At 42.9% G+C, this 11934-nt stretch overlaps 1 protein-coding gene across 5 annotated transcripts in view; it reads left to right on the top strand.

Annotated features, from left to right (window-relative positions):
* The first annotated feature begins 6962 nt into the window (after nt 1–6962).
* TTC8 (tetratricopeptide repeat domain 8) overlaps nt 6963–11934 on the top strand; it is a 43087-nt gene continuing 38115 nt past the window's right edge. For all 5 annotated transcript variants that reach the window (XM_075151336.1, XM_075151335.1, XM_075151333.1 and 2 more), the window contains exon 1: nt 6963–7206. In XM_075151336.1, the coding sequence (XP_075007437.1) occupies nt 7093–7206 (114 nt within the window). In that variant the 5' untranslated portion in view covers nt 6963–7092. The remainder of the gene's footprint in view (nt 7207–11934) is intronic.

Raw genomic sequence — 11934 nt, 5'->3', positions numbered from 1 at the left:
AGCCTAATGACGAATACAATTCGATGGCAGAGTCATTTTATTTACAGGCCAGTTGTAGGGTGGCTACATACAGGGGACACAGGACACTCATTAGCTGCCCAGTTGGTCGAATTCTTTTTAGACCTAGCATCTATGCTTAGGTCTTAACAGCTTAAATGACCATGATTAACTTGCAAGTCACCAGTGGCTCACTTCATGCATAGAAAGGCATAGGCACAAAGGACTAGCATACAGAGTTGCAACAATGACATGAAGCCCCGAGAGCAGAAAGCTTTAATGTAGAAAACTTTTGCAGAGTCAAATTTCCACTGACCTTTGGCTCAGACTCACCCAGTCCAACTTCGAGGTAGAGAATGGCTTTAGAAAAATGGGGTATGTGATACACTGCACAACTATGCACTAGACAGACATTTGTCTTTGTGGGAAACAAGAGGAGCAAGTTCCTTTTTCATATCCATGTGAATCAGTAGCAGCAACTGCCCAGAGGTGGTGGCAGGAGCAGGAGATTGCATTCTAGGCCAGCATCTTATCAGTTTTGTTACTGGCCTTCTGTACTTGCTCTTTTATATACACCTCAACTTGGCAGAAAGGCAGTTGCTGGGCTTTTTCCTTTTACTGTTGGCATCAGCCAAATGCACACAGTACACTTTTTTGGGATAAGCATCAGCATTTGCAATAGAGGCTGGTACCAGACACCTCAGCAGACAGGTTGGTCTCATTAGCATCCAGGAAGGCCACATCACCAGAGCAAACACAGCAGCTCTGAACCAGGCATCTGTGTGTAAAAGGAATACTGCTCACCTGACTTCAAGGAAACTGAAAAGAGCAGGGGTCTTTGAAGGCCAAGAGGCCAGCAGCAAACCCTCAAGGAAATAGAGCAAAAAATAACCTACATTTTGTTTTCCTCTACTGTAGAGGCCTTACAGAAAGGCTCTAAAACACCTTAATTATGTAGCTGGACACAAAATATTCTAAATTAATCTATGCTGCTCAGAAGGTGACATGGAAAAGACTATTTACAAGCCTGTGCCCGAACTGTGCAAAATGACCTGCAGCTAACTAAAGTGTATGGCTGCCCATGCTGATGGCCTAGTGTAAACGTTAACGTTGCTGTTAACTAGGAGAAACATAGAAAAAATGATATGAAAATTCCTCTATAGTCTCCTCCCATTACTCATCTCAGTATTAGTCTGGGAGAACTGCAACTCAGAGTCCGAGAAAGGAGAGCCAGAGCTATAGTGGCTCTGTTCGTCAGCTCCTGTTGTACTTCCTCTGTCAATCCAATTCCCCCTCTTTTTCTCATATGCCAGAGGAAAATTAATCAGCACTACCAACAAGCCCTACAATTAGTCCTAAACTATGATCAGGAGTTGTTTATATCCCAAGTCAGCCAGGGAGTTTACACATGCCTTCAAGGACTTCTGTATTCCTGCAAGTAAATTTTTTCTATGTAGTCTTATTTGACATATTGCTTAATGTACTAGTTGCCATGTACTGGCTTCCAAAATCCTGTTATCAGTGTCCCAGAAAGTGAGTAGCCAGTATTAGAAATACTCGCTGGAATACCCGTCTGGCTTCTATGCTGTGTCTGAGAATTACACAAGTGTGCAAGAGGGCCTCTACACATGCCAGAAATAAGTATTCAGATCCAGATTTATTTGGAAATAAATATCACAGGCAGATGGATAGGGCGAGTTGCTCAGTTGAACAGGTATGAAACTTCACCCAATTTTATATGTCACCTAACTTCAGCTGCAATGGATTTCGTCTTTTTCCTTCCCTGAAGGTAGTCTGGTCATAGGCCCTGAATGTAATTCCTGGCTGTTTAGCTTTCATGCAGTTACACTGGAGGGGGACTGCCATACAGGGCTCTGCAAAGCACACAAAGACAGACACAGGGACTCTGTGTGTCTTATTCCAGGATTTTAGTAAGTTAAGAAGTGGAATGTAAGATTATTGTTTGGAGGAAGTACTAGACTGGTTAAAAGGTTCAAATTCGGGGATTTCGATAATGAAGATAAATGAAAGTCCCCATATTAAAAAGCTCAGAACACTCCCCCACGCAGGAAGTGAAAGCCAGCATTGTCAGTGGAAAAGACTTCAAAGATGATCTCCGTGCCAAGACAGGCCAGGATATAAGCGTGCCAAGAAAGGACACCAGCAGCACGCTTAGGGATTTAGCCTCACCTGGTAGCAGCAGTAGGCTGTGACAGACAGAATGCATTTTTATGCCTGCTACTGAGGTAGGACTGGACTCCAGGGATGCAAATAGCGTCTGCACCAGGGGATTGGCCTTACTTGAAAGGTAGGACAGTTGAATCATGTGTAATTTTATGTTTAAGTTCTCTGCTCATACAGAAAGCTGCCAATATTGGATAGAGTCTTCTTTGCAATGTTCCTCCAGGATCAGGACATACTTTTTAGACAGCTGTTTCCGATAGTAAAACAGTGCCACAGTTTAGAGACTTGATGTTCTCTAAGATTTTATGGAGGATGAACATAGATATTCTCAGGTCTATATTCATCCTCTGAATAGTGCACGGAGAGAGGCAACACATGAGCAGAGACTTATACGTACCGTAACTGCCGACTTGGGTGGACACACCTTTTCTGTCCATCTTCACTTCTTCTTACCCTTAGACAAACTTGTCTATCTAGAGCACTTACCAGTGAAATGTTCAATGCACAATGTGTAGCTTCTGGAGTGCAGACAAAACTGCGATGTGATCTGGAAGCAGGAAGAGACTGACAGTGTGTTTCTATTCTACATGCTGGCAGGTAGGCCATGAAAGTAAATGGTTTGATAAAAGCTAGATTTCCAGAATCACAATTGCTTTACATTTGGAGCTATATAAAGGCAATAATCAAAGGCTCTTGCTCATATAAGTATTGCTGACAAATTATTATATATATTAATCTTTCTTTGAACTTTGATCTCAGGTGCAGTTTTTGGCTTTATGATTTTAGTTCTGAGTGTTCACATCACCATGGGTGGATGAATTAGGCTTGCCAGGATATCTCTTTCTGGCTTCATACTTTTGAATTAGATGCATACCATCACGTAGAAACTGAAAAAAACCTCCTTCTCATATCTGCAGCCAAACAGAGAGCAAAAATCCCTTGCACATTACAGCTTGAAAAGAAGGAAAAAGAATTTTCCTGTCATTCACAACACTAAAATCTCCTCATTGTAAAAAACCTAAAGATCCATCTTGATCTAATTGCTACCATAGGACAACATTACTTCAGCTTGATCACTAGGTGCAGTGAATACCTTTCCCAACAGTGTAACAAATAAAAAGTGCTCTGGGACCATGTTCCCCTTTCTTTTGCTGAGAAGCCATATGGCTGTATCTAACAGGCTAACTTTGGAAGACTGTGACCTTTCTTGTTAAAGATAGAACCTTGGTGCTATAAAACTATGGCTGAAGTCCAGTAATATGTGTATTACTGATTAAATATATAGCAATTTTTTTATATGAAAAGCATTCATTTTCCACCTCTCCTCCCAAGAGAGCTATTTGACATGCTTACTCTTTTTCTTGCTTTCAGGGGCATCCTCCCATGACCAGGGACCAAATACTGGCAGCTCACATGACTCACAATTTATTCCCATTGGTTTCTAGTCACACAGCCTCATCTCATTTTTTTCTTCTGAGAAGTCATAAACTTTCATCAGAGGAACTCCAAGTTCATACCCCATACAAGCATACAGTTTCATGCCTCTTTCTGGGTCTCCACTGCCTTCTGCTGGAAAGCCAAGTCACCTTGGAAGATCCATTCTTTTCTCTAGGAAACAGAAAACAGTTTCCTTGTCAAGCCAAACACCCTCAGGTGAGCAGAGCTCGGAGTAGTGGATTATATCTATGACTAATCCACTACTTGCTCACCTGAATTCACAGCTCCCAGCTTGACAGAGTCCTTGGAAACCTTAATCAGTGTCTGCCCGCAATCACCGCTTCTTTGTGATACTTCATTCAGTATCTCAAAATGGAAATCATTAAAAAGACTGTTATAATCAAACATTCTCAGCATCCTTAGACATTTAATTTACTTTGTAGTCTGGAAGTATTCATTAAGATATTAAGGCTTAAAATAGGTGTTCACAAAGAAAAAATTACATGTAGCACTTTAATTATAAGCTTTTTAAGACAGTAGTGTCGGAATCAATAAGATTTAAGAGCTATTGGTCTCCTCTGTTTTCCTGTTTAACTGATGTGGTGGGCTGTTCGCAAAAGAAAACTGCCTTTTAGAAACAGCAAGTAGAAAACATTCTGGCATTATTTGTCTCCAGTAAACCAACTAACACCGGTTTGGCATTTTAATCTAACAACTTTGGAACTAATGTACTGACCTCAAAATGTGTCTCTACAAACTGAAAGTGCCATTCACATTACATTCTATAAAAAATTAGCACACCAGATGTGCTGAATTAACATCGTAACGGCAAGCATTTAAAAACAGATCATCTCATAAACGTACATAGAAGTGGAGGAACTTTCAAGTTAGTATTTTTAATAAATCTGTAGTTTTTGACCAATGTTCACAATGTCTCTTAACAGCACATCCTGCTCATTGTGCTAAGCCTGACCATAAAACACATGCTGAAAAATTTGCCATCTAAAAGAATTTGTAAACAAAATGGGATATCGTACAGCTCAGTAGTTACTCATCCACAGTAGTACAACTGCATAGCAGTATCACAGCAGATGGTCTGACAGAGCAACAAGAAATACTCTGCACTCTTCTGACCAACCCGAGCTGTACAGTGAGTTTCCTCGTGCAAGTCTCCTACATCTTTTGTGGGAATGCAGCACACATGGACTCCCACAATGACTTAAAAACAGAGAAGGGACAGAAACTATTGTACTATTTCCTTTTCACCCTTCTTAACTGGGGATGGCATGGGTCCCAGAAAAGACTTCACTCAGATGACTGTTTTCCTGTTGTGCCCACCAAAGCCGCTCTATCACTCCCCTCCTCAACTGGACAGGGGAGAGAAAATGTGATAAAAGGCTTGTGGGTCGAGATAAGGACAGGGAGAGATCATTCACCAATTACCGTCACGGGCAAAATAGACTCGACTTGGGGAAATTACTTTAATTTATTACCAATCAAATCAGACTAGGGTAATGAGAAATAAAAAAAAAAACTTAAAACACCTTCTCCCCACCCCTCCCTTCTTCCTGGGCTCGACCTCACTCCCAATTTTCTCTGCCTCCTCCCCCTCCAGCGGCGCAGGGGGACGGGGAATGGGGGTTGTGGTCAGTTCATCACACGTTGTCTCTGCCGCTCTTCCTCCTCAGGGGGAGGACTCCTCACGCTCTTCCCCTGCTCCAAAGTGGGGTCCCTCCCACAGGAGACAGTCCTCCATGAACTTCTCCAACGTGAGTCCTTCCCATGGGCTACAGTTCTTCACTAACTGCTCCAGCATCCTTTCCACGGGCGTGCAGTCCTTCAGGAATGGACTGCATCAGCACGGGTCCCCCACAGGGTCACAAGTCCTGCCAGCAAACCTGCTCCAGCGTAGGCTCCTCTCCCCATGGGTCCACACATCCTGCTAGGAGCCTGCTCCAGCGGGGGCTTCCCATAGGGTCACAGCCTCCTTTGGGCGCATCCACCTGCTCCGGTGTGGGGGCTGCAGGTGGATATCTGCTCCACCATGGACCTCCATGGGCTGCAGGGGGACAGCCTGCCTCACCATGGTCTTCACCACGGGCTGCAGGGGAATCTCTGCTCTGGCGCCTGGAGCACCTCCTCCCCTCCTTCTTCACTGACCTTGGTGTCTGCAGGGTTGTTTCTCTCACATGTTCTCACTCCTCTCTTCTGACTGCTGCTGGTGTTGCACAGGTTTTTCCCCCCTCCTTAAATATGTTATCACAGAGGTGCTACCACTGTCACTGATGGGCTTGGCCTTGGCCAGCAGTGGGTCTGTCTTAGAGCCAGCTGGCGTTGGCTGTATCAGACACAGAGGAAGCTTCTAGCAGCTTCTCACAGAAGCCACCCCTGTATCCCCCCCTGCTACAAAAACCCTGCCATTGAAACCCAATACACCTGTGCACTCTCCATGGGACAACCAAAACCCAGCTGTCTACAGCTGTTACTTCAGTGCACGCCACTTACTCCTGTATTAGAATAAGCCATAGTTCTGGGACTGGCACTTCTGTTTCTCTATCTTTCCACCTGACATTGGTCTTGGATATCTGTTCCTTGGATCTTGGACAAACTGATAGTTTAATGAGACAGAAACAATAAAACCAGAATGATCTGTTAAAATGCCAATGACATGATTTCAGCTATCATGTTAGTGTTCATCCATCAGAGATTTTCACATCACAAACTCGCTTATTTCTCCAAACATCTGTAGAGATTTTTTCTTTCTTTTACTTGGGCTGATGGTTGCAATCAGCATCTTACAATACATAAAAAGTAAGAGTCATTGTATTCCAGCTTTTTTCATCTCTAAATGTCTCAGTCTTACAGTTTCTCTGCAAGAACTAATGAACTAAAGGAACTAATGGAGTCTGCAAGACTGAAAGCAGTGCTGTTCACAGCAATCTGTACTTTTCTCAACCACGACTCCCATGGCTCTAAAGGACATTTTACCCAAATAAGGATTAAAGGACTGTATTCTTCTTGTTTAGGCATATATTCCAATTCGAAATGGATCTTGATAAGACGACAGCAAATAATAGGACACGGTTAAAAATAGTGGGGTTATCTGAAAACTACTGTTCTCAATATTACAGCTCAAGCTCTGCTTTCAGTCATCAATGTATCAGCCTACGAGCGGCTCTTGCAGGGAGGGGCTCGGCCCAAGAGCGGGGCCGCAGCTCCCTGGCCAGAGGCGCACGGTAGCTCGCTGGGACCGGCCGCAGTAGCCCGGGGAAGCAGCGCACAGCTGCCCCCCGCCCGCCCTCCCCCGACGCCTCACGGCGCGGCGCGCAGGCCCCGCCAGGCCGAGGCGGGGCCTGCCGTTTCCGCGGCAGCAGCTCGGCCGCCCGCGCTCCGCCCCGGGCCCCGCTCGGCAGGCAGCGGGCCGGGAGGCGCTGGGGGCCCAGCCGGAGCCGCTGCGGCGGTCCCGCCGGCGGGATGGGTCTGGAGCTGGAGCCGCTGTTCCAGGCCTGGAGCTACTTCAGGCGGAGGAAGTTCCGGCAGTGCTCGGATCTCTGCTCGCAGCTGCTGGAGAGGCCGCCCGGCGAGCAGGTAGCGGGGGCCGGGCCGGGAGGCCGGGGGCGCCGGCTGGCCGGGGCGGAAGGCAGTGGTGTCGGTTGGCAGCGGGCCGCGTCGCTGCTTCCTCAGCGGCCCGGCTGCCCGACAAGGCGAGCACCAGCAGACTGCCTCGCTACCTATTGCAGCGCCGGAGAGGCCCGGTGTGACCCCCCGTTAGCGGGCCGGGGAGGGCTGGGCCGCGCCGTGGCCCGCGAAGAGGAGGAGGAGGAGGCGGAGGCGGAGGAGGAGGAGGAGGGCCGGGCAGCGCCCTCTCACCGAGCTCCCATAATCTCTCCTGAAACTGGAGGCGGTGAGTGTGGGCTGCCGGCTCCTTCTCAGAGGCGCCCTGGTAGTACCCCTCCCGCCCAGCCCAGCCCAGAAAGGAGAGGGGGGTAGTGCAACAGGTACGTTCGTTGTGCTGCTGGGAATGAAACTGTGACAGTAGTGCGGTCCCAGGACTCCCCACAACAAGAATTTTAACTCACTCAAGATTTTGTGGAGTTAAAGGAAGAAAAGCCAAGGCTAAAAACCAGGTTTGCCTAGGGATGTTACTGTTGATTTTACACAGATGTTCAGATATCACAGTTGCTGTATGGACTAAACCTCATACGGTTAAGAGGCACCCATTTTAGCTCGGCTTACGTACGAGCATTACCATGGAACCGAAGGCGTTTCCATTCCTCTCTCTTTGCTCTTTCTCCAGCTGCAAAGTCTCTGGAAATGTTGGGCATGTGTTGTTCAATACCTGCATATTTGCTCACCCTTCTGTAAGAAGGAAGGATTTGAGAATGTTTCTGGATTAATATTTGTATGCATGTAAACATTTTTACTGCCATATTTGGAAAACAGTAATGGAATGGACTTTATCTTCATCATAAATACTTTAAAGTAAATTAATAAGTCTCTCAGAGCATCCTATAGCTACGTATTTTAAGAATCTTGAAGGCAGTTCTTTTCATCACAAAGGAAAAGTCTTTAAAGAAAGCTGCACAGTCACACAGTTGTGTAAATGTAAAGCACAGTAATTGTTTAAACTGGTTTAGGATAGATATTTAAAAGATGCTTTTGTTTATGTTATATACTGTAAGGCACCAACAAGGAGCCATCAGCAGAAAAATTTTTAGCAGAGAAGGCATTCCAGGAAAACTGCTCCTGAACAGTAAATGGGATTGAGTATTAGTTCTGTGCAAGTCCTGTATCATTTCTGTGTATTTACACTATTGGGTCTTGATACATGTAATCTTTGCATATGGAGGTACAGCACTTGATTCGTGGTAGAAACTCTTGAGGCAGTACAGATAATAACGGTAAATAAGAGTTGTAAAGATCATAATGCTTCTGTTGCTATTTATAAATTTTTAAATTAGTAAAACGTTTTCCAATCTATGATCTCAACATGGAAATATAAAGACACTGCATTTCTACTGTGTGCTGAAGCTCAAGTATAAAATTGTTTTGTTACACCTGGCAAGTCCAGACTTTTGCGGGGCTGTTTCCAGTAGCACTGGGGAATTTCTTGACGACATCTGCAACTGACAGAAGTCGGGTAAGGAATAGAAGGTATACAAGGCTGGGGAAAAATGTTTAGGAGGAAAATAAAAAACAGCAATGAGAGGATGGAGATCTCATTCGGTTTTCCTTCTTTCTTCCAAATATTGACCACACATGCTATAAACATTTAAGTATATAAATGAAATTGTTTTCTTAGATAAAGCTACACATTCTGCTTAGAGAACCAGGACCTTACATACCAGCAATATGAGGGTTTTTCCAAATACTATATAAAGTTGGGAGAAACAGTTGATCACTTAATTTAATCTTTGAAATGATCACACCAGCCCATAAGCTTCATCTTCTATAAGAATGAAAGAGTGAAAACATTTAAGATAATTATACTTTGAGAAACAGTGGAGGATGGAGATATGAATGGTGTCTATACTACACCAAATCACAAGCTCTTAGAAGAGGACCTGTGTGAAGTCTGAATTTAAGATCAAGTTCATCAGTGTTTTGAAAAGACTTCCGGGTCATGGTTGTCTGCAAAGGACTGAACTTTATAACTTCAGTATGTTCGTTTCAGAACTATATTCCTGTTCACAGTTTTATGTGAAAAAGGTGCTGTTCATCAGCAGCATATTTCAAACCTACCTGAAAGTTTAGATGGAAGAGAAATGTCTTTGCTTTCTGTAGAGGCAAACTTGAAATATGGTTAGTTTGGCTCTTGCCCCGTATAATCTTGAGGAATCCTTATTAAAAGCTCTTTTTAAGCAGGAATTAATGACTTCTAAAAATATTTTAAAATATATCTAGTTTAGCTTGGAAAATGTCAGTCTTCCTCTTTAAAATTTTAAAAGTGCATGGAACGATGTGTCAGTCTTTCTCTGAAAAGAGATTTCGTAGAGCAATGTTCGAGTAAAGCACATCACAAGTTTGCAGACACCAGCAAGTGGATTTTACTCTATATAAGTACTTTATGTAAGTGGAGTAACAGTTTAGAGACTTTTTAAAAAATAAAATAAACGGAGAGGTGGTTATTAAGCGGCAATTCAGCCTTTTTCTTCAGAAGGATCATGGAGTATACTGTACTTCATGGTGTATAATCTAATGGCTGCAAAGCTTTCTTCCATCATTCCTTTGTTAGTCCAGACAAAGAGCACAGCTCCTGACAGGAGAAGGTGTAGCATTATTTATACCATCTATTTATTTTGGTACAGCAGGTTGGAGAAACCAGAATATTGGTTAAATAACTTTTGAGCCTGCAACTTGATCCAAATTCAAACCAACTCAACATAAAAAATCTTACATGTGAAATCTCTTCAAGTAAAAAGTTTTCTAATTATCTAGTTAAAATATAGCTTTAACATTCATGGCAGACTTAACATGGAAGGGCATTTCTCTTCTTCAGTCAGCTGTGCTCATGATGTTTTAGATTTTACACTTTTTACTGTAATCAACACAAAATCTTAATATTTACTGGTTACCTGTCCCAAGTAACCCTGTATTTCATTATTCTGCTTCTCATTTGTAAAGCCTTGCAGGTCTTTCCCCTAGCTATGTTGTTGCACTTTCAGCTCATTACTTTCTAACACTTGCTGCTTTCAGGTGCCAATCTGTCATGTTTGCCCTGCTAGACTTCAGACATAAAGTAAAGGAAATAGTAGCATGCCTAAAGAATGTGTTTTGTATGTAGTTGAAACCTTACAAACTATTTTGAACCTACTTAATATGACAGAATGAAAAAGCAAATCATGTTCATGTATTGCAGCATGTATAATTTGCATTTAATAGAGCCGTTATTTTTATAAAACCTTTGAAAGATACTAAACTCCAAGGCTAAACACTGAGGTAATTAGAACTCAAATAAGTGACATACATTACTTAATTCTGCTGGCTTGCCTAATCTCATACTATTTTACATTATTCTGTATTTATTCTAATGGTAGCACATCAGTCTGTAGTTGTGAATACTAGAAAAGTGATATAAGATTACCTTTTTTTTTTAAAGTTAATTAAGAATCCAAGACTATTCTCAGGCAGATTGGCTGTTGATTCCTGAGGTCTGTGTTACTTTTGAAGGTGGCGTGTTAACGAAATCAGTAGTTCCTAAATACTTCGACTGAACTTTATTTCTCTCTTCTTCAGCCACCTACCAGAAAATGGTGCTGTCTTCCATCTGTGTGAATTACTGTAGTAGTATTTTAGTATAACCTGGAGAAATATCTAAAATTAAGTACGTATCATTTTTGGTGCCTAACCCAAGATGTGTGGTTTATTATGCTTAAAAAACACATAGCAATTCTAAAACATTTAACGGTCAAACCCAAGCACTTTTGCAAATCAGGCCCAAGATACGTCATGTTGGGCACCAGGAAATCAAACAGACAAATGACAACACTCACGGAAAGTGTGGATTAAGTGAGCTGCTGTGCAGCACAAGGGGATACTCAACTGCTGTGATCACCGTGCTGGCTGTTCTCATCCTCTTGTCCCACATTCTGCTAAGTGTGTGCGCCTCAACCTCTGCAACCAGGGAAGGAAGGAAATTACAAGAACAGTAACATTGGTCACTGTTCACTTCTTTGAACAGTATGCGTTATGGTATGGTATAAACCAAGCCACGGGGGATGGTGTCCTTTAAAGAGATGCTCAGGAATGGTTGAGTTAAACTGTGACTGTTACAAGTCAGAACTTTTTCATGCTCAGACAACTAGCCTTCTCCCTTCTAAGACATGTAATGTAACAAGAAGTAGGTAAAGGAAGAGACTAACAGTGCGTAATCTGAGAGTGTTTTCATGCCTGAAAGAGATGACCTTGCTTGTCTGAAAGCCTGTCCATTTTTCCCAGGTGTCAGCTGGTCTGCTAAATGGTAGCACCACTCCTGCTCCATTGCATCTGCAACATTGTCACAAAACTATGGGCAGCTGAAATCAGCTTTCTACAATAGCTTTAAAAGTAGGCATTTTTGCCAATCACACTTATAAATGTAATAAGAAATTTTCTTGACTGGTACATCTTGATATATCTCTTAATTTACCACTCCCTGTACATGTAGCTTAGTATTCACAATATGTTTTTATCACAAGTATAATGATATTTAAGAAGTTCTCCTTTAAGAACATGGTAAAAGATGATTTGAAGGTCTCAAAAATAAGTTTACTGATGATCCAATCCATAGTTACATGTACATACATTTAAAAGCTATCTTAATTGGTGTAGAACTCT

This window comes from Calonectris borealis, chromosome 5 (genome assembly GCF_964195595.1).
Source record: "Calonectris borealis chromosome 5, bCalBor7.hap1.2, whole genome shotgun sequence".
Classification (NCBI taxonomy): Eukaryota; Metazoa; Chordata; class Aves; order Procellariiformes; family Procellariidae; genus Calonectris; species Calonectris borealis.
Note: the sequence above shows the minus strand (reverse complement) of the source record. Positions and strands in the feature narration are given on the sequence as shown.